A 24,283-nucleotide genomic window follows, 5' to 3' on the forward strand; every position below is an offset into this window, starting at 1 on the left:
GCTGTAGCCCAGGGTCAAGGAGCAATGTCCAAGTTCAAGTCTCGTTATTTCAGACATATATTTTGTAAGGCTATAGCTGCCATAGATGGTGATTTCTTTGAGGGATCTGCATAAAATCCATTAAAAGCCTTCTGGAAAGGATTCACCATTCTAGATACATTCAGCATATTTCTGATTCATGGGAAGAGGTCAAAATATCAGCATTAGCAGGAGTTTGGAAGAAGTTGATTCCAACCTTCATGGATGATTTGGAGAGGTTCAGACTGCAGTGGACAAAGTAACTGCAGATGTGGTGGAAACAGCACAGAAATTAGATCTAGAAGTGGACACGCCTGAAGTTGGCACTGAATTGCTGAAATTGCATGATAAAATTTGAACAGATGAGGAGTTACTTCTTATGGATGAGCAAAGACAGTGGTTTCTTGAGATGGAGTTTATTCCTGGTGAGGATGCTGTGAAGACTGTTGAATTAACAACAAATGGTTTATAATATTACATAAATGTAGTTGATAAAGCAATGATAGGGCTCGAGAGGACTAACTCCACATTTGAAAGAAGTTCTGCTGTGGATAAAATGGTATGAAATAGCACTGCAGGCTGCAGAGAAACTGTTCATGAAAAAAGTGTTCATCTCTGTGGCAAACTTCATTGTCTTAGTTTAAGAAATTTCCACAGCCACTCCCGCCTTCAGTAAGTACTACCCTGATCAGTCAGCAGCCATTGATATTGAGAATAGACCCTCCTCCACACATCTGGCTGTTGGCAGTGATTAAACATCAGAGGTTTGGATGAGAGCAAGGGAGGCAGGACAAAGTCAACCAAATACTCTTTAAAACAGAAGAATATAATCCAGCCAAAAAAAAAATGTATATGAACATGAAATTCAGATAAGGCATATTACAAATAACATAGAAGTACAATAAGAAAAACAGCTGTAAGGTGCCATACATTTTTGTTTTCACTGTCAGATTGAAAAAAATTTCTTAGATCGATGACACCCAGTGTTGTTCGGGATTTTGAGAAAAGGCCATTCTCATACTCTTCTGGTGGGAAAGCAAGTTAGTACAGGCCTGGTTTGAAGGGCAACTTGTTAGTATCTTTCAACATTTAAAATGAGTTTACCAGAGTTCCCCTTGTGGCTCAGCAGATTAAGAACCCAGCATAGTTTCTGTGAGGATGTAGGTTCGGTCCCTGGCCTAGCTCAGTGGATTAAGGATCCGGCATTGCTGAAAGCTGTGGCTCAGATCCATTGTTGCAGTGGCTGTGGCCTAGGCCCAAAGCTGCAGTTCCAATTCAACCCCTAGCCCAGGAACTTCCAAATGCTGCAGATATAGTCTTAAAAAGAAAAAAAAAATATTGTCAATAACATATTGATAGACCATTTGGCACAACCTCTAGGAATAAATAAATAAACACAACTCTCAGTAATGTTTTCAGAATTAGAGAGTTTAATAAACTACTTGCAACAGTTATAAAGCTAGCCACTAAATTATTTAGGGAATTTGGATGAAGATTCTCAGAAAAGCATTGTGGTCTGAGAGACACAGGCTGGGAATGATTGAGTGAAATGCTAACTCCTCTACTGACCAGTGCTGTAGAGCAAGTCACCAGTGCCTAGAACCCTACACTCTTGGGATTTTATGCAATTAATGATTTCTAACCCTCCTCATTCTGAACAGGGTTTAAATATACTTTCAAGCTATGTGTATTTTATTCAAATTCTCAGTAGGTCTTAAAAATCGTACTTCTTACACTCAGTAAATTAGAGGCTGCATTTTATGGCAAAAATGTCTCTAGAAAGTTACATTGTCCCAAAGAATGATGGTGTTGAATGATGACTGGTAGGCTCAGTATTCGAAAGAACTAAAATTTCCTTTGAATGTGGTGGAATAAATGGGCTCCTGATGAATTTTTCCTCACATTTTGACATTTTATAAAGTTATTTACATTTTATGAAACAATTTAAGTAACCCATAGCAGAGTAAATACTGACATTCTAAATTTTTAAATAGGTATTGAAGGATAAGGATTCTTGGCGTTATATTTTTAAAAATATTTTTCAGTATTTAATAAGCTTAGAGGATTTCTGGCATAAAGGAGGCAGGCAGTAAAAAATGATAAATCACTAGACTGATTTAAAGTGGTCTGTTCTCACCTCACTTGAGCTGTTAATCCAATATGTTGCTGCGGGGAAGTGATCTAAAGGTAGTTTCCTTTTCCTGGGAAGTGATGGGTATTGAATTAGGTGGCCTATAAACTTTCTTCAAGTTCTCACTTTCGGGTACTAGAAATATTTATAATTTGCATTCTTTTGATAAAATAATTTATGTCATGCTTTTAAAATAATTATAAAAAGTGAAAATCTGCATTTGCCTTAATTGTTAGTGGGTCTTAAAAAAAAAATCTTGTGATGTTTTCTAAGAGATCACTGTCTTAAAATTTGTAAACTAAGTTTGTAAGGGAGAATTAACTGAATTCACCCTCCTCTAAATATCAAGCAACATGGTAGCCACTTTATAGAAATTCTCTTTTTTAGCTCCCTGCCCCCCAGTTTAGCAAATTGAGTATTATTGTCCTCAGTTTAGAGGGGAGGAAACTTAAGTCTGTAAATGTAAATTGGCTGCATTTCAAAGAGCACTAATCAAGAGACCTAACTCCAAAGACTATGTTATTCCTCCAGTGTACCATTTTAAATGAAAATACCTTCTTTATTCCTTGGAACAAAACTTGAGATATTTTGCTATCATTTTAAAGTAATTTTCTGACAGAAAGTCTTGGCACATTAAAAATAATCAGTATGTATTTTAACAGGTTAGACAGTAAGTTCTTTCTCTATAACACGACATCTTTCCATTTACTGAGAAAAGTAGATAACCATTGGTATTTATTTCCAAAATCCATTAGAATTTACCCCAAGATCATATACAGTAATAAGGAAAGGATATTTTTAGGGAGTGGTTGCAGACTTCTGTCCGTGTGAAATCTGTGTCAGATCACATTTTTCTATTATGTATACAGAAATGGGGTTAATGCCAACTTAAAATTAAGCAGGAATCATCTTGTAGTGACAGGTGTTTCAGCTATGTTATGATATCATTTCCAAGGTAACTAAACAGAGCATCATAAAGGAAGGATTATGTTAGCGGGTGTGAAATAAACAACAGGAGAACACTTTACAAAAACTTTATAGAACCTTAAAAGTAGATGACACTTTTGGTCAACATCACCACCAGCAACAGTATATACAGAGTTAGGAGGGGATCAAAAATCACCTAGTAGATGGTGAAAACGAGGTCAATGTTAGTTTATTAGAAAGAGGGGGATTTGTGCAAACAGCTTTCTCCGTGTATAGTTTTATGAAGCAAGTTATTTTCTTTTTCATGTTCTTTGATGACCATGGTTATATTACTTGTGATAGGCTGGTGTGCAGTGAATAAAATTGTATCCAGAAAACAGTGTTAATGATGGCTTGGTAAGTGTATGTTTTCCTTTAGGTTCTTTACATTGAAAAATTTTTCAATTTGTTTCTAACATGTAAGTTTGTCATAAAATGTTCTTGAAAGTGATGTTTATCTCAAACCAATGAGCAGAAAGATATGTAACTCATTTTTAGGTATAGGGTTGGCAGTGATTTTTTTAGAGAAAGGAAGAAAATTTAGGAAACTGGAATGTGTGATTTCTCTTTCAATTAATTTCTCCTTCAATTAATAAGCCCTATCAGAATAGAGAATTGTTTAAGTGCATAGCTTTAGGGAAAAAAAAATCAGTTTTAATTGCTTCATGGAAATTGAAATTATAGGAGTTCCCATTGTGGCTCAACAGGTTAAGAACCCAACTAGTATCCATGAGGATGAGGATTCAATCCCTGGCCTCACTCAGTGGGTTAATGATCTGGTGTTGCTACAAGCTGTGGTGCAGCTTGCAGATGTGGCTCAGATCTGGCATTGCTGTGGCGTAGGCATACAGCTGAAGCTTGAATTCAACCCCTAGCCTGGGAACTTCCATATGCTGTGGGCGCGGCCCTCAAAATATAAATAAATAAATAAATAAATAATGAGATTGGAATTGTAAAGGGATTCCAAAGCAAAATGCTGGGCTAACCAAGTCTCAACCATATGGCCCTGGTATTTGAGAGGAATGGCCAGTTTGAGAGAGTATGGGGGAGAAGGATGGAGTCAAAAGCCTGCCAACAATGGATTGTAGAAGTATGTGCAGAATTTCACAGCTTCCGTGGATTTGGATTGTGACTCTAAAGTCAGGGAGAACAAAGCATTAAATTGAAACTTTGGTGATAAGCCTGGACCTTGCCTTCCTTCCATCAAGCTGTGTAGATGTTCAGGGCTGCCTGTGAAGATCCAACCGCATTTTCAGCAGATGAAGGCTCTGGAATATGACAAAGGGGACATGACCAATTTCCCCTTGCAAAAAATGCCTCTTTTACATGATCCAGTTTCTACATCTTTTCTGCTAGAAGCAGGACCCTTCAACAACACATGCCACCTTACTGGTAAGGTAAATAATAAGGCCCCATTACTTAAATGACGACTTGGACAACTTGGCAAATAAAGGATAATGTTATGCATGGATTCTGAAAAGAGTGAGGAAAAGAATGGGGGAAATGAAGAAAGAAGTCAGATATAGCTGAGTCTATGAGAGCTGTGGACAGTGTTCTGGGGGAAAATTCATGATTGCTTAATGTCTTCTCCTACAGCAGGTGACATTCCTGAAACTGCAAATCATTAGCCAACAAACAACAAAAACATCTTCATTATACAACTATCCACCGTGCCTCCATTAAGTCTTATTCAAGAAGCTGGTCATTAACAAGACGGTTTACTTTAAAGCCAAGTACATTTTTACAAAGCTTGATAACTCAGAATGACGTCTCACCAATGCATTAATGGTCCTGAATTTCATAAAAATAGCTGACTCTGTTCTGTCAGAGAGTTAACAAGGAAGAGTATAAGTCTACTGGGCTCTTTCCTGGGTAGAGAAGGAATTTACAGTGCTAACCCTGAAGGACCTGCTTCCAGTCCTAAGGAGTGTCAGGATATAAGATAATGAGGACATTGGAAGCTAAAGCATGAAGATTTTCTTATATTTATGAGTAAAAATATTGAAAGAATATTGACCCCTCACTAATCATATATGTATTTTCTTGTGTAGAAATTTCTCAAGCTAACATACCCAGAATTGTTCACTTTGTAAGTGTTCTAGTGTCTCAATCTTGGCTTTGCAGGAATTAAAATAAACAAAATTAGGAGGTAGGTCTCTTATTTTTGTTTATTCATTACTCTTCTCACTTCCTTTCCCTAATTATGACTTTTTCTTTTCTTTCCATTCTATGTCTCAGGTTTTCGTTCATGCCTTTGCCCTTAAATTAAGGACAGCTATTCTAAATCAAGGGCTATGGGGTCCAGATTATGTTATTGCTCTCTGAAGCCCTTTTCTGCTTCTCATGCCTTTTTGTTAGTTTGTTTGTTTTTTAGGGCCACACCTATAGCATATGGAGGTTCCCCAGCTAGGGGTCCAATTAGAGCTGCAGTTGCTGGCCTACGCCACAGCCACAGCCATATCAGATCTGACCCACATCTGCAACCTACACCACAGCTCATGGCAGTGACAGATCCAGGGATCAAACCTGAATCCTCATGTATACTAGTTGGGTTGATTATTGCTGAGCTACAATAGGAACTCCTATATTGATTTTTTATTATAGTTGATTTACAGTGTTCTTTCAATTTCTGCTGTGCAGTAAAGTGACCCAGTTATACATACATATATATATATATATTTTTTTTTATGTTATCCTCCATCATATTCTCTAAAGCAGCCAGTAAGGACATTTCTCCTCAGAATCAAGCTGACTTTCGACATTTGAAAGAACTACATCTCAAGACATTAATAAATCCCTAAGTTTGCAAGAACCACTGTAGCATCTGACTGTCATAGCAAAACACTAAAAAATAAGTGAAATTTTTATGACAACTTTCTAATCTCTGTTAGCTCTAAAAATACTGAAATAAATAACTTCACAAATGTATTACAAAATTATGTAGCAAAGCCAACTTACAATGTTGTTTTTATAGGACCATATAAAACCAGTTGCAACACACTGACAGTCAAACCAAATTGGGTTTATGCATCTGCTGCACTAAAGGAGAAAGTTCCAAAGGAGGCTTAGGAAAGATTCTGAGGAGTGGATAGGGAAAGCCCACCTAATATGATGGACCTAGTGTTTACTCTGATGTGTTGATTATTTTGATACTGGGTTACTGGGAATTATAGAAGGGGCCTGCAGTCTGTAATGCTATCTCCTTAAATGCATCATTTTGGAAAATATGTTAAACTGTTGCATTTTGGGATTGCTTGTACAGGTGGTTGTAATGCCACAGAAACCTTTTTTTTTTAATTTCACAATGTTCAAATTTTGAAATATACAAAGTATAAAACCACAGAATTTATTTGCATGCACACGAGGTATAAAAAATGCAGGAGGACAGCAGAAGTTGGCAAAACATGGTCAGTCAACTATACTTTAATAAAATTGGCAAAACATGATCAGTCAACTATACTTTAATAAAATTTTTTTAAATGTTGAGAACATAACTCTCACCTAATGAAGGCACAGAATTAATTACAAGCTTGAATATGCAAGTTATTATACTGCTTCATGTTATCTTCGCTGTTCTGTGAGATGAATTATCTGCTTGGCCAACTGCCTGATTCCTGGAAAGAAATATATACACAGCTATAAATTTGCAAGCTAGAAGGATAATTACATGTGGAAAGAGTTATACGTTTTTACAAAAACAGAGTCTTTCTCTTTTAGATTTTGCTTGAGGTTTTTGGCTTTCCCTAAGAAGAAGCATATTGCTATGCATACTGACAATTGACCAATGGATGGATGGATGTACTGATTGTATAACTGTAAAGTGAAAAGGAGGCCAACAATTCAACAGAAGTGTAAGGAGCGTCAATTATGCCTTCAGCATATGTTGTTTGCTCTATAGCATGAAAAGAAAAGAAAAAAAAAGCCTCAGCCTTCAAGGAGCTGCAGTTTAATAGAGAAGTAACAACAATAAAAAGTTAGAGTCATATGAATGCAAAAATGTATCAACAACATGACGTGAGAAGTGAAGGGGAAAAAAACTGGTCAGTTGACTACTGTGAAAATTCTTGCAAATTCCTAATCATTTGTCTACTTATAACTAACATTTTAAATCTACATTTATTGAAGTAATTAAAGTACATGAATGTAAGACTACCAGAAAATCCAAGACGTATGGTCATCCTGAATCTTCCTTCACAGGTATTGCTGTGTGCCTGTCTCAGCTAGTCCCTGCTCAGTGATGTGGCTGGACTGGCCCTTGTGGTTCTTATTATAACTGCAAGATGCCCTCAGCAATAAAAGCAGGAAACAGGGGGAAAAAAATCGGTTTATTACTTACAGGTCCTGGAAATTACATGGCACACCTGGGGCCACACAGCATGGTCTCAGGTAGACAGAGAGCAAGAGAGCTTAGCCTGGGGTTCTGATTTTATTGGGATTGGGGGTGAGGGTGTAGGATTTCCTAAGCTGCTCTTTATTGGTGAATTTAAAACGGAAGAATAGGTATTTGAAGCACGGGAAGAGAAAAAACAAGGGGACCAAATGGTCACTTATCAAATCAAACAAGATCTTTAAAACAAAGAATAGCAAATGAAACTCAGAGTCAGATAGAAGGAAGAAAGTAATAAAGATCAGAGTGGAAATAAATAAAATAGAGACTAAAAACATAATAGAAAAGATGTGAAGCTAAGAGCTGGTTCTTTAAAAAGATAAAATGGACAAAACTCCAGTTAGACTCCCTAAGAAAGAAGAGAGAAAGCTCTGATAAATAAAATCAGAAACAGAAGAGGAGAAATAGCAATAGGAGTTCCAATGTGGCTCATCAGTTTAAGGAACCGGCATTGTCATTGGAGTGGCTTGGGTCACTGCTGTGGCACAGGTTTGATCCCTTGCCCAGGAACTTCAACATGCTATGGGTGCAGCCAAAAAAAAGAGAAAAAGCCCAAAATAACAAGACGGATTATGAGAATATTATAAACAGCTGTATGCCAAAAATTGAACAAACTAGAAATGGATAAATTATTAGAATCATACAACCTTCCAAGACTGTATCATGAAGAAATAAAAAATCTGAATGGTTAAGAAGTCACTTTACTATGTTGAAGCAGTAATCAAAAACCTCCCCAAAAAGCAAAGTCCAGAACCAAATAGTTTCACTGATGAATTCTACCAAAGACTCAGAGAAGATTTAATGCCCATCCTTCTCAAACTCTTTCTATAAACTGAAGAGGAGGGACTGCTTCATAATTCATTTTATAAGGCCAACATCACCCTGTTACCAAAACCAGAAAAGGATACCACACATGCACAAAAATACAAACCAATATATTTTATGAAAATAAATGCAGAAATCTACAACAAAATATTACCAAACTGACTCCAAGACAGGGAACATATGCCATAACCAATTAGGATTTATTCCAGTGATACAAAGAGGAGGGTTCAACAGTCATACAGTTTGATAAACTACATTAACAAAATGAAAGATAAAAATCACATGATCATCTCAAAAGATGCAGAAAAATAATTTGATAAGATTCAATATTTATTTTATGATAAAGGTCCAATAGCATGGGTATAGAAGGAAAATACCTCAGCATAATAAACCCCATTGTAACAAACCCACAGCTAACACCATAGTCAATGGTGAAAAAATAAAAACTGTTCCTCTAAGATCAGGAAGAAGATGAGGATGCCCACTCTCTACACTCTCATTCACCATGGTATTGGAAGTCCTCATCAGAGCAATTAAACAAAAGAAATGAAGGCATCTAAATGGAAAGGAAGAAGTAAAACTGTCACTATTTGCAGAAAACATGATCCTATGTCTAGCAAAGCCTAAGAACTTAAAACACACATTAAAAAACCTATCAGAAATAATAAATGAATATAGTAAATTTTTAGGTACAAAATCAATATATCAATATATATGTTGCTTTTCTATACATTGACATTGAACTAACGGAATGAGATATTAAGAAAACAATCTCATTTACAATCATAACAAAAAGAATAAAATACCTAGGGAAAATTTTAACCAGGAAGGTGAAAGACATATGCACTGAAAACTATAAGATATTATTGGACAAAATTAAAGAGGACATAAAGAAATGAAAAGATATTCTGTGCTTGTGGATTGGAAGAATTAACATTGTTAAAAGGACCATATTACCTAAAGCAATCTACAGATTCAGTGCAATCCCTATCAAAACCCCAATGATATTTTTCATAGAAATAGAACAATCCTAAAATTTATATAGTATCACAAAAGCCCTGAAGTAGTCAAAGCAGGCCTGAGAGAAAAAGAATGAAGCTGAAAGTATCACAATCCCTATTTTCAAATTATACTACAACTCTATACCAAGCAAAACAGTAGAATATTGAAAGAAAAACAGACACATAAATCAATGGACAAGAATTGAGAGTCCAGAAATAAACCCATACATATATGGACAATTAATTTACAACAAAGGGGCAAAAAATATACAATGCATAAGGGACAGTTTCTTCAATAAAGTGTCGGAAAAACATACAAAAGGATTAAACTAGACCATTATCTCACACCATACAAAAAAATCAATTCAAAATGGATTAAGCACTTGAATATAAGACCGGAAACCATGAAACTCCTAAAAGAAAACGTAGGCAATATGCTCTTTGATACTGGTCTTAGCAGAATCTTTCTGGATATGTCTCTTTAGGCAAGGGAAACAAGAGCAAAAATAAACAAATGGAATTACATCAGACTAAAAAGCTTCTTGCACATCAAAAGAAATCATCAACAACATGAAGACAACCTACTGAATGGGAGAAGACATTTACAAATGGTGTATCTAATAAGGAATCAATATTCAAAATGTATAAAGAGCTCAAAAATTAAGAATAGAACTACCATATGATCCAGCTATTCCACTTATGGGCATTTATTCAAACATTATAAAAATACTAATTTTAAAAGATATATGCACCCCATGTTCATCATAGCATTATTTATAGTAATCAAACTATGGTAACAACCTAACTGCCTGTCAATGGATGAATGTATGAAGGAGATCATGTGTTTTATATATATATATATATATAGAGAGAGAGAGAGAGAGAGAGAGAGAGAGAGAGAATAGTGACAGTAGAATATTACTCAGCCATTAAAAAGATGGAATTGTGTCATTTTTATATGAATTGACCTTGAGTCTATTAAGTGAAAGAAGTCAGATAGAGGAGCTCCCATCATGGCTCAGTGGTTAAAGAACCCAACTAGGATCCATGAGGATGCAGGTTCGATCCCTGGCCTCTCTCAATGGATTAAGGATCCATCATTGCCATGAGCTGTGTAGGTTGCAGACGCTGCTCAGATATGGCATTGCAGTAGCTGTAATGTAGGCCAGTGGCTATAGCTCTAATTTGACCCCTACCTTGGGAACTTCCATTTGCCATGGGTGTGGCCCTAAGAGCAAAAAAAAAAAAAAAAAAAAAAGTCAGATGGAGAAAGACAAATAACACGATTTCACTCATATATGCAATTAAAAAAAAGCCTAAGTAACAAAATAAATTAACAAACCAAACAAAAACAAACAAAACAAACATGATGGCACAGATAACAGACTATAGATTACCAGAGGGAAAGGTGGGTAGGGGAAGCTAAAATGAGTAAAATGGTGACAGATGGAAACTGAAGTTTTGGAGGTTAACATGCAGTGTGCAGACAGAAGTCAAAGTATAATATTATACACATTAGAGTTCCCGTCGTGACTCAGTGGTTAACCAATCCGATTAAGAACCATGGGGTTGCGGGTTCCGTCCCTGGCCTTGCTCAGTGGGTTAAGGATCCGGCGTTGCCGTGAGCTGTGGTGTGGGTCGCAGATGCGGCTTGGGTCCCACGTTGCTGTGGCTCTGGCGTAGGCCAGTGGCTACAGCTCTGATTCGACCCCTAGCCTGGGAACCTCCATGTGCCACGGGAGCTGCCCTAGAAAAGGCAAATAGACAAAAAAAAAAAAAAAAAAAATTATACACATAAAACTCATATACTATTATAAACCAATCAAATTAAAAGTGCTTAAATAATACCTGTGAATGTTCGTAATACCAGCTATTGACCAGGTAATATCTGTAATAAAAGACATTTTACTCAGTCAAATATTTTATGAGACTTTATGCACCTTCTGTCACAAGAAATGATAAATTTGAACTTACTTGTGAATTCTCATACATAATACCTCTATTTTCCTTGCAAACAACAGCTAAGATTCTGCTCCTTAAATTAAGGTTAGGGTAATAATAATTGCCACAATTTATTAAATATCAATAAAGTTATTGAAGCCAGAAAAAAATATGTTAGGACATAAAAAATAAGGATTGTGCACGTTCAGATGCTGCTAAAACAGCAAGATTAGAGAAACACAACTCAGTCCTTGTGATGTCTATGTAAAAAATATGCACAGCCAACAAAAGATGCACAGACACAAAAAAAATAATGTAAAGTGATTAGAAAACGTATCTGGGAGTTCCTGTCATGGCTCAGTGGTTAACGAATCTGATTGGGAACCATGAGGTTGTGAGTTTGATCGCTGGCCTGGCTCTGTGGGTTAAGGATCCAGCACTGCCGTGAGCTGTCACAGACGCGGCTCGGATCCTGAGTTGCTGTGGCTCTGGCAAAGGCCGGTGGCTACAGCTCCAATTAGACCCCTAGCTTGGGAGCCTCCATGTGCCGCAGGTGCGGCCCTCGAAGAGGCAAAAAGACCAAAAAAAAAAAAAAAAAAAAAAAAAAAAAAAAAGAAAGAAAGAAAGAAAAGAGAAAAAGAAAATGTATCTGGCAGAGATGACCCAGAGGAAAGTAAAAACAGCAGTGTTAGAATCCAGTTCAAAAAATTTCTACAACTGATTTCTTGCATTTAATTCTCAATGTGTTGACCAGAAGAATGCAATTAAAACATAAAACATGATAGGTCACTTCTCTGCTCAGAACCTTCCAGTTTTTTGGCATCATGAGAGTCAAAGTCTTTGTCTTGACTCATGAAGACCTACTGGGTCTGACCGCTGTTCCATTTGCTGTTCTTACAGAGAAACTACCCAGACGCCCTTTCTCAGGGACAAGTTCCCTGACCAGCTAGTTTGAAGTTGAACTCTGACACCACACAGACACCTGCTCTTCTTTTTTATTTGTTCCCGTAGCACTTTTCACCACGTGCATGCCTCCTGTATTTACTGTAATGTTTTATTTTTGTGGGTCTTCCTCACTGGAAGGTAAACTCCACAGGCAAGATCTTTGGCATTTTGTTCATTGCTATATCCCCAGAGCCTAGAACAGTGCCTAGCACATAATAGAAATATTTCTTTAACTCCTACTATGTACAGAGTATGGCACTACATACAGGGGGGGAAGAAAAATAATACATATCTTTAATTTGCAGACATTTCTTCAGGGAGTTTTAATCATTAATATATATGGAGTGCTTTCTATGTGCTACACATGGTCACATATGTTTTTTCACTCACTTAATCCTAACATAGAGCCTATGAAATCATTATTACTATTATTATTTTCCATATTTTCAAAATGAGTAAACAAATAGAGATGATGTAATCTCTCACTGGTAGCATAGCAGGAATGTGGGGCCATCCACCTCACAGCTCTGCTCTTTTCATCTCATTCAGTGTTCATGGCAGCTGCTGACATGACCTGATCCACACAGAATCAAGACAATAAAAAATTTTGACTTTTACACAAGCAAGAGCAATGAGAGGCACACCATTATGCAGCCCAGGTAAAAGCAACTCAAGAAAATGTAGAGACTAAGTTATGTAATGCAACCAATGCAGTTGAATTAATAAGTACAGATTTATATTTGTATCTCCATAGAGACAAAATGTAATTGCCTTGCTATTTTTGTATGAAGCTGCTAGCCCCCAAAAGATTTTATATGTATGATTACTAAAGTAATGATGATGTAATTATTCATTATTAGTAAGTCATTGTTATAAGTACTTAATAAGCACTTATTATATGTCAGACTCTGTGCTCCTTGATTTAGATGAATTATGTCATTAATTCCCAAAACAACTCAGTAAGGTAAGAAGTGTTAGTATCCTCATTTTTTAAAATTATTTTTATTCCTCAATTTATTGATGATGACCCTGAGTTAGAGAGGTTATGCAAGGTGGCCTGAGTAAATAGCAAGCAAGTGTCAGATCTGCAATTAGAGCCTGTTTAAACTCTAGACATCATATCCTTCTTCGAAGCTTAGCAGTGAAATGAAACAGTATCCAGTAAATCATGTTGAGATAGCTGTGAGGGGGAAAAAAATCAAGTAGATCCCTATCTCTTGTCATTACATCAAAGTAAATTCTGAGGGATGAAGGAGTAAATTGTAAAATGTTCAACCATATAAATAGTCAATGAAAGTAAAAGTATTTATCAAAGGATTTTCTGGGCTAAATTCAATAGAAGAATTGCAAAGGAAGAACCCAATAGATACAACTACATAAACATGCAAAACCACCTTCATGACAAAGAGAAGAATAATCGATATAACAGGTAACAATATGAAAACTCTCTGTCAAAGAGTTAACTCAAATAAAATTGGTAGGAAAATACTGTTAATTGAATTGATAAATACACAAAATATTAACACTGGAGAAGTTAATATCCTAATGATCATGTGGGAAACATTTGGAGAAATGTTCATTCTCCTTAGTACAACTTAAATCAACAAAAATGATAAAATTATCAATAAATGAAAGTAAATGATCTTGGTATACCCTTCTACTTTTAATCCTATATGATGACTATAGTTAAGAGGGAAATAAACAGCTAGACATAAAATGATATGTAAGTGTCCATGGTAATTATATATGTGGATAAAAATGAAATAGAAAGAAGAAAGGTGTATAACAAAAAAGTAAGTTCCTCCTCAACTTCAGGTCTATTCATGAATGACAAAGCACTACCAAGCATCTTCCTTTAGGGCTAGCAAAGGAAGTTGTTTGCTATATATATATCTGGTTGTTCCCAGATATATACCCCTGCTATGACAGAGAATAATAAGGTTCATTTAGATACACATCTGTCTCCCTACCCCCAGTCATTATTTATTTCCTCCATGGGCCACTTCTGCCACTTGGAATAATGCAGTTCTTATTCACCAGAGAGCCAAGTGGTGGGATTAGGTTGTGTACGCCTAGGGGTCCTAGACCCTAGGGGTCTAAGACCATTGTTCCAGTTGATGGTTAAAGTTCCTATGCAAATGCAAATAGGTTCTTCTTTGAACCAAATTCTTTCATCCTGCTTAATTTTTTAATGTTCTAAATTATACTGCACATTTGACCAGGTTCCTTTTTGGTGTTGCTGTTGTTTTCTCATATATTTGATTCTCACGCCTAGAGAATCTCCATTCCTAGAGTCTCATTCTCTGGCTCCAACTTTCTCTTTCAGCTTCCAGAAGGGGTTTTTCATCCTGGGACTTCCCTCAATTGCTCTTTGGCAAAACTTAATTTGCTCTCAGATCTCATTTTCTCCTCCTTCTTGGCCAACTTTGTTTTGCTAAGGAAGGCTATGTGAGTGGTAAATTTTCCAAGTTCTTCCAAATGCTGAAAATATTGTTTACTCCTTTTGCATTCGATTGATGAATTGCTTATACCCAGAATTGTAGGCTGCAGTGTTTCCCCCAAGAACATCGAAGGTATGTCTTCAAACATTCAGTATTTCTTCTTTTTTTTTTTTTTGTCTTTTGTCTTTTGTTGTTGTTATTGCTATTTCTTGGGCCGCTCCCGCGGCATATGGAGGTTCCCAGGCTAGGGGTTGAATCGGAGCTGTAGCCACATGGAGGTTCCCAGGCTAGGGGTCGAACTGGAGCTGTGCCAGAGCCACAGCAACGCGGGATCCGAGCCGCGTCTGCAACCTACACCACAGCTCATGGCAACGCCGGATGGTTAACCCACTGAGCAAGGGCAGGGACCGAACCCGCAACCTCATGGTTCCTAGTCGGATTCGTTAACCACTGCGCCACGACGGGAACTCCTCAGTATTTCTGATGAGAAGTCTGATCATCTATTTTATTTGAAGGGGATCTGATTTTTTCTTTCTAGAAGCTTTTAGGATCTTTGCTTTATCTTCGGTATATTGAAAATTTATAGTGATTTTGTGTCTTTGTGATTCTTTTTGCTTTTTTTTTGTTGTTGTTAAAATGCTTTTTCCACTTTGAGAATCAGCCTTCTATTATTTTTGCAGCATTTATTCCCTGCCATAATCTGTTCTTTCTTTTTGGAACTAGTTGGACTTCCATCTCATATTTTTTAAATCTCTCGGCTTCTTAATAAAATCCTCTTTTAAATTCCTTTTTTATTGTGACCATCTTTTTGTTTTTCAAAAGCTCTTTTGTTCTGCTATCTGAACACTAATTAGAGACCATCTTAAAGTTTCTTTTCTATTCTTGGAATTATCTCTTACTTTTCCAAAACCAGTTCTCCTTTACATTTGTCTTGGCCTTTCTCTTTTATGCTTTAAGTTTTGTTTTGTTTCATTTTTTAATAATTTAATGACCCAGGATTAACTATCCATAGGGGGAAAAAAGCACAAAGACAAAAATAAGACATGGGAAGGATGACTGGGACTTCTCAGTGTGTGTTTGTGTGTGCTTGTTCAGGGCAGTCATGATTCTGTTAGATGCCTTATGTTGATTATTAAGATGAGATCTCAATGTGATATCTTAAATCTGAAACATTGGTGAGAGTGAGAGTCCAGGGTTTGGGGGAATTATTAAATCATCAGATTTTAAAATCCAGACCTACTCCTTAGCACGGGGAACTATATTCAATATCCTGTGATAAACTGTAGTGGAAAGAATATGAAAAAGAATGTAAAACTGAATCACCTTGCTGTACGGTAGAAATTAACACAACATTGTTAGTCAGCTATACCTCAATACAATCAATTTTAAAAATAAAAAATAAATAAAATCCAGAGCTGACATTGTCAGGTTAGCAAAATCCTTTGGGGAGGCAATTTTGCAAAATACATAAAGAATCCTAATCATTGCATAGTGGTTATAGCAGAAGAGCCTTACCATGTGCTTTAAAATTTTACCCAATAATTTGATTTTTCTAATATATTCTAAATGCCTGAAATAAGAAAAGTCTTTGATCAACACTTTTTTTTTTTCTGCAGAGTTCTGTATTAATGTAAAAGAATGTAAGTAATTTAAATGTTAGGCAAATGGTTATACAGACTCTATAGAATATTTTGTGATAATAAAATGTTTTAGAAACATTTAGAATCACATGGGAATATTTATGCTGTAACATTAAATAAATAGAATTTCAAGTTACAGTGGAATTTGTTTTAAATTTGCATAGAAAAACTAAATCGAAATCTTAAATGTGGGACAGTGGATTGGGGATGCTTTATTCTTTAAACGGAAGGAATTTATATCATATTTTATATTTCACAAATCCACATGATATATTGAATAAACTTTTAAAAGGAAAAAGTTAACCTATGAGGTAGCAACAACAATAGCAAAAGCCTGGGAAAAGGAAACACACACATACACATGCATTAAAACAAATACCAAAAGAAGTCACTCACTTTCATCCATTCTGTCATCAACTAATTTCTACTATCTCATCTATTATTGTCAACAAAGTTGAAATATCACTTTGATAATTTTGTCCTCCATTTCTGCTGGAGTGAGTGCTTTTATTGAATAGAAGAAGTAAAAAAAATGAGTAAAAGTATTCAAAAAATGCAGCATCTAGAATGAAGTTGGAAATCTCCTGTTTTTCTTCTCATGTTTTTCAAAAATGGTAGCACAATTTTTGAGAAAATTATTACATGAAATGAAAGTCACTTTCAAAACTTACCTATAAAAATATAAAATTAAAATTTAATCACGATACCTTTAATTTTTAAAAATATATTCATGCTTATATTTATTGCTTTTGTTAACATTCTAAATACCTCAGATAGATTCTTATAAGCAAAACATTTGTGTTAATATAAGAACTCTATACCTCATTCCCATGGATCATGTTAGTAATATCATCAAAAGTAAATCTAAGGCATATTTCTTCTGTTCTATGGTCTGGGTCTGTAAACATTTTATGTGAAGGCAAATGTATTTTTTTTTCTTTTTTGGGCCACATCCATGGCATGTGGAGATTCCCAGGCCAGGGGTCAAATCAGAGCTATAGCTGCTGGCCTATGCCACAGCCATAACAACGCCAGATCCAGGCTGTGCCTGCAACCCACACCACAGCTCACGGCAATACCGTTTCCCTAACCCACTGAGCGAGGCTAGGCATCAAACCCACAACCTCATGGTTCCTAGTTGGATTCATTTCCGCTGAGCCACATAGGAACTCCAATGAAGTATTTTTTACTGAATATAATTTTTTCTGCCAAATTCATGTTTTTCCATGAAATTCCTCCATCCATATACATACACATATGTAAACATATATTTATATACTCACATATATTTATATGTATGGAATATTGCAATTTTTATTTCTCTAGGTAAAATATTCCTCTGGGTTTTATAAAATGGTCTACTGTATTTCTTAAGGATTCACTAAGTGGAAAAGACAAATGTAAAATAATGTTAGTAGGTCAGAATACAATTGTCAAAGTTTCTTCATATATCTGATACATGACATAGAGTTTCAGAAGCTGTGTTATAGCACAATAATCTTTAATTCTAGTGTGTATTTGGTTGCTTAAATTGCAAATTTTAAGTTATTTCATGGATTTAGTTTAGTTTGGGTGTTTAATCAAGATATAATCCTGCCTGGTTCAGTCTCTAAAAGGTGTGTGTGTGTTTTAAATAAATAGCATTTTTTGGCAGTAGAATCAGTTTAGAAAGGCTCCCCAATCCACTTTTGGATTTTCTGTAGTTCCAAGCAAGCATAATACTCAATACTAAATTAAAAAACAGACTCTATAAGCACACATAACTGTGTTGCTCCTTAGCAACTGATTGGCTCATTTTTATATATCTGCCATGTTGGATATGAAGTGTGTTGAATGATATGACTAATAGTCTGCTGTAATCTCATATATTTTTCTTTACAACTCATATAAGTAGTTTCTTTTTTATTTGTAATTTCCTTCTTATTTGTAAACTTTGTAGCAAGAGTAATTTATGTAACTAAAAATGGATATTGGGAGATGGCATTTTAATAAAAATATTTAATTCTTTTACAGTTAATTTTGCTTTCAAATTGGAGGATATGTTGACCACACTTATAATTAATTTTTAAATACAAATCTAAAAATATTATGGTGCACAAAGAAATAAGATGTAGGAAAATTTGGAATGAAACAGTAGTTTCCTAAGTGTTAAAATTAGACAAAATTAATGAAATGTCACAGATTTAAATGAATAAATAATATTAAAATATTAATTAAAGTAGCTACTTCTACTTAACCACTAATAGTAACTTCTTGAATAAATTAAAAATGAAATTAAATGAATTGCAAAGTTTAACTGTAATTAATAATAAGTATATTTTGTTTGCTTTTATCAGTCCTGTTGCAATTACTCACATATTCAAAACTTAGAACTTGCCCAAACGTGGCAATTTCTTTTTATTGGCCCATTTTTATAACACTTAAAATGTGAAGCAGTCAAAATAAAATTGTGATACAACCTTCTAAAAAAGATGCAGATGTGCAAAGAAGTGAAGAGTTGTTCTTCTTTTTTCTGTCTCTTTATTTGACTTAATTCCATTTTGGAATTTTTGTAATAATTGTAAATTTTACTGTGTTCTATATTTTCTTTTCTTTTTTTTTTTTGTCTTTTTAAGGCTGCACTTAGGGCACATGGAAGTTTCAGGCTAGGGGTCAAATTGGAACTGCAGCTGCTGGCCACGGCCACAGCAATGTGAGATCTGAACCTCTTCTGTGACCTACACCACAGCTCATGGCAATGCTGGATTCTTATCCCACTGAGTGGGGCCAGGGATCAAAACCACATCCTCATGGATACTACTTGGGTTTGTTACCACTGAGACACAATGGCAACTCCCTATGTTCTGTATGGTTTTAAAGGATATTCATATTTATCCTAAATATGCTTTAATAGTTTTGCAGAAAAGGACCTAATGTGATGAGTAGTTATTTTGCTATTGTTAGTGTGATAAATAGAAATTTAATGTCTACTTAGTTGATGTAAAATAGTCAAAGTTTCATACCTATCTTTTTGAACTATGTGGATTCAGCCCTTCTCATCACTGTCTTGTCTGCTAAAGAGGCGGTCAATGAGGAAGCACATCCCCTGTTCCCATCCGGTGTCACTGTTGATGGAAATCCTGATCCTAGGGTATGGCCCTCATAATGTTATCTTTGATACATCCATATTCAATCAATCAGGACTTCTGAGGGACCTTACTTATGATGGCAAAGAGAGGGCAGTACATTGTGCAAGTATAGCCATATTTGGCATGCATTTTAAATTGAAGTTACATTCCACACATCCTTTATTTTGGTATAGGCATGTGCACTGCTATCTTGTGTAACATCTTAGTAGATGGCAATTCTGCAACATTGGGTATAATATATTATCTAGATCCTATAACTAACTGCTTCTGTGGACCTAGTTCTCTTCATTTTATAACCTGAAGTAGGGAGAAATGAGTTAAATGTCACCAATCTTGAACTTTTTATAGCAGACATCTCTGTTAGATCAGTTTCCTCTGTATTATTAATTCATTTGAATTTTCTTGGTTGGGAAGAAGTAGTTATTAACAGTTCATCTACAATATTTTCCTTTTTGAAGATATATTCTCTCCCTCTTTTTCTTATTCTCATTTTAGCTTTTCTAAAAATTTAATTTAGTTTCATCTTTTGGCCACATGCTCAGCATGCAGAAGTTCCCGGCCAGGGATGGAGCCCGAGCCACAGTAGCAACCACAGCCACAGCAGTGACAATGCCAGAGTTTTAAACCATTGAGCCACCAGAAAAAGCCACTCTAGCTTATATTTTGTCTTATAAGCAATAACAAGTTATAGTTTCCTCCTATCCCTCTGAATATTTTCAGTAATATTCCCCCTCCCCCTCCTCTTCCTTCTTTTAGTGGCCGAACCCATGGCATGTGGAAGTTCCAAGGCCAAGGACTGAATCCACACCACAGCTACAACCTGCACCTTAGCTGCAGCAATGCCAGATCCTTTAACCCACTGTGCTGCGCTGAGGAGTCAACCAGTACCTCTACAGTGACCCGAGCTGCTGCAGTAGGATTCTTAACCCACTGTGCCACAATGGAAATTCCCTACATTTTCTTCTTTTTGCCAGCTCAGCAATGCTTCTTCTCCTCCTATCTTACATTCTCATTTAATGTATCTAGGATTTGTTCATGCTTATGTGATATTTTTGAGTAATTGTTGACTGAGTCAGTTTTAGTGAAAATGAGGGAGGGCCTAGAGTTTGGTAATCAGCCTTTACCAGAGGTGGTGTACAAGGAGAACTGAAGGGCATTCTGAGGAAAGCAACTGGGGCAGCGAGGTGAAATCACACTAAAAGCAGCAGAGGGCCAGTGACATTTGAAGAGGAGGCTACAGGACTGCAGGTACCCACCTTAGCTCTGTGTCTGCGAGGCACCGCTATAATTATTATTCATTGTTTCTGTTATCATCATTGTTCCCATTTTTACTTCATTGTATGTGTCTCCAAGAAGAGAAGAGCTATATAGATTTAAGCGGTGACACATCTTATAATTTATCAGCAGATACGTTTCCAAATGTTGGTTCCAAAATAGCTCTTCTAGAGGAAACTACACCAGAGTAGTCATATGAATAAACTCAGCCTCATACTTACCACTTGAGTAAATGTATCTGTGGAAGATTGTATTTTATAGCATAAAATAAACCTGATGTTAGTTCTTACTAGTAAACTAGAGAAAATATACAGCTCGACCTTTTCTTTTGAGCCCACCTTTTATTGTTTGTTTGTTTGTCCCATGTATCTTGTAATGGAGATTTTAATAATGGGTGATTTTTGCAAAGACAAATATTTTTTAAATCCTTTGATACACTGAAGTTTATGTATATCGATATTAATTCTATGACTCCTTAAAACATTTTTCTAATCCATCAACTACTCTGCTTAGACCATTTTATTAAGCTATTTTAATGCAGCTTGAGAGTCAGTCATTCAAAATGGGACGGATATAATGTAAAAAGAAACTCAGAGCCAGAGAATTAGAAATGCCAAGCAGAACTCTTCTGATTACCAGAAGTCTGTGATTTCAAATGGGTCAAAGTCCAGCAGTCATATACTTGACAGTGACTTGTGCAAGGATCAGTTTCATAAGAAATTTACAAGGATAAATACAAAGATGACAACCATTCTTTTTTCCTTAAGGGTTATTTTAGTGTGATGAAAATAACTTCTTTCCAAATCGCATGGAAAATATATATTGTTCTCTCTTCTTCGAATAGGTTATGTGGGTATGCAATTTGTGTCGAAAGCAGCAAGAAATCTTAACCAAGTCTGGGGCGTGGTTCTTTGGAAGCGGCCCCCAGCAGCCAAGTCAGGACGGAACCCTCAGCGATACAGCTACAGGTGCTGGTTCTGAGGCCCCAAGAGAAAAGAAAGCCCGGCTCCAGGAGAGATCGCGGTCTCAGACCCCGCTGAGCACAGCCGCTGCCTCCTCCCAGGACCAGGCTCCCTCCAGTGCACAGCCAGACAGGAGCAAAGGGGCTGAGCTGTCCCAGCCAGCAGGGGGCCCGGAGCAGAAGCAGGCTTCATCCAGGTCTAGAAGTGAACCTCCCAGAGACAGGTAAGAGGCCCTTAACCTGTAAACAAAAGGCAAGGACATGAATTTCCAGAAAGCAAACCCATTTTCAAGAATTTAACTGCTAGGAGGAGGCTTATGTGGAAATATCATTTGCTGAGCCCCACAGGGAAGGCAACAGCAGGAAGGGATGTTCCCTAGGATGTATCATCCCTTAGGAGACCTTTGCTGGGAAGCTTTTCTTTCATACCACACACAGATGTAAACGTCATCCAGCGCAGTTACCTACTTTGCTACTAACCTCCAGCCCTGAAGCAAGAACAGCTCTTTGATCATTTATTCACTGTTGGAATGAGCCCTGTAGCTGCAAGTGTACTCAGAAAATATGGAGGCACCAACCTCCCACTGAAAGTGGTGTGGGTCCATCAGCAAAGCCTTCCTGGAGGACATTTCCTTTATGCTGAGCTTTGAAGGGTGACTAGGAATGAGCTGGGTGAAGGGTGGGATGGCTGCTCCTGGTAAAGGCACAGGCACCCAGCCTGAAGGAACCAGGCCAATGGGACAAACTTAAAGGATGCCATTGGCTAGAGTGTGAGTGGCAGAGGTTGCTGGTGAGGGATGAGCATTGAGGTCTTTTAACCGTGTTAAATTTCATAGGCTTCATCCTAGAAATAATGAAAAGCCACTGAGAATTTTAAGCGTGGGTTAAGATGACCAGATAATTTACTTCAATCTGTTGACTGATTGATTGATTCATTCAAAGCAATGTATTTGTGACCAGATAGGATACCATACACTAGGGGACAGTGATAGCAGGGGGGACATGCTCCCCCCCTTTTTTTTCCTGAGGCTGGGAGTTTGGGGGGACCTGACTGTTAGCATACCTGCCTATGTGCCCCTTATTTATTCCACTGGGTGGGAAGGTAGGATCCAGGGAAAACTTCTGCTCTCCTTTTTAAACAAAACCCACACAATGAGATCAAAGACTTCAAAGCTGAACAGGTCTGGATTCCAGGCCTGGCTTTGCCACCAGGGGCAGTCACAAGCCACTCTGCGGGGATTAAATGAAACCTGTGCTCAGCAACTGGCAACAGGGGAGGCCCCAGGGGAGGTAGCTGGCAGCCATTATGTGTTCACATCAGCCAATACTGCCCAAAGCCAGAGGGTATAATGTTGATTCATGCACAGTCCCTTTTCTCACAGATCCTGGGGAAGAGACCACACCATGTCCTTGGCAAGGCAGAGCCCTGGGCAGTGAACAGTCCCATAAGGCTGGCAGGATCAGAGCGAGAAAACAAACACTAGTCCTTTGGGAGCCATAGGAAAGAGGAGTGCCTTCTGAATTAAACTCTCTAGGACACATGGGAGCTGTGGGGGAGGAAGAAAAGGGAGGAGAGGCCATGACAGGAAGGACACCAGAACAAGCTTAGCGATGGCAGAACTCATAGCTCTGGTGATAAACTGTTGTGAGTTAAGGACAGACAAAGATTTTCAGTTTTTCACTATTGAGAATGATATTAGCTGTGGGTTTGTCGCATGTGGCCTTTATTATGTTGAGGTAGGTTCCCTCTAGGCCTACTTTTTGGAGAGTTTTTATCAGAAATAGGTGTTGAATTTTGTCAAAAGCTTTTTCTGCATCTATTGAGACGATCATATGGTTTTTACTCTTCAGTTTGTTAATGTGGTGTATCACACTGATTGATTTGTGGATATTGAAGAAACCTTGCATCCCTGGGATAAATCCCACTTAATCATGGTATACGATCCTTTTAATATATAGCTGGATTCAGTTTGCTAGTATTTTGTTAAGGATTTATGCATCTATGTTCAATGGTGATTTTTGGCCTGTAATTTTCAATTTTTGTGGTATCTTTGTCTGATTTTGGTATCAGAGTGCTGGTGGCCTCATAGAATGAGATTGGGAGTATTCCTTCCCCCTGCAATTTTTTGGAAGAGTTTCAGAAGAATAGGTGTTAACTTTTCTCTGAATGTTTGATAGAATTCACCTGTGATGCCATCATCAGGTCCTGGACTTTTATTTTTTGGACGTTTTTAAATCACAGTTTCAATTTCAGTACTTGTGATTGGTCTATTCATTTTTTCTCTTTCTTTCTGGTTCAGTCTTGAAAGGTTGTACCTTTGGTAAGAATCTTCCATTTCTTCTAGGTTGTCTGTTTTATTGGTGTATAGTTCCTCATAGCAATCTCTTAGGATCCTTTATATTTCTATGACACCATGTGCAGCAACATGGATCCAACTAGAGATCTCATACTAAGTGAAGTAAGTCAGAAAGAGAAAGACAAATAGCATATGATATTACTTATATCTGGAATCTAAAATATGGCCCAAATGAACCTATCTGCAAAACAAAAACAGACTCACAGACATATAGCACAGGCGTTTGGTTGCCAAGAAGGAGGGGGAGGGAGGGAGTTGGACAGGGAG

At 36.9% G+C, this 24,283-nt stretch overlaps 1 protein-coding gene across 50 annotated transcripts in view; it reads left to right on the top strand.

Annotated features, from left to right (window-relative positions):
• Positions 1-24,283, top strand: part of RIMS1 (regulating synaptic membrane exocytosis 1) — a 462,151-nt gene that overhangs the window by 229,596 nt on the left and 208,272 nt on the right. For all 50 annotated transcript variants that reach the window (XM_084959111.1, XM_021072879.2, XM_021072912.2 and 47 more), the window contains one exon: positions 21,543-21,883. In XM_084959111.1, the coding sequence (XP_084815237.1) occupies positions 21,543-21,883 (341 nt within the window). The remainder of the gene's footprint in view (positions 1-21,542; positions 21,884-24,283) is intronic.

Source organism: Sus scrofa, chromosome 1 (assembly GCF_054392235.1).
Source record: "Sus scrofa isolate SSC_HxYL_T2T_F1_AM1 chromosome 1, Sscrofa_HxYL_maternal_Yorkshire_Landrace_v2.0, whole genome shotgun sequence".
Taxonomy (NCBI): Eukaryota; Metazoa; Chordata; class Mammalia; order Artiodactyla; family Suidae; genus Sus; species Sus scrofa.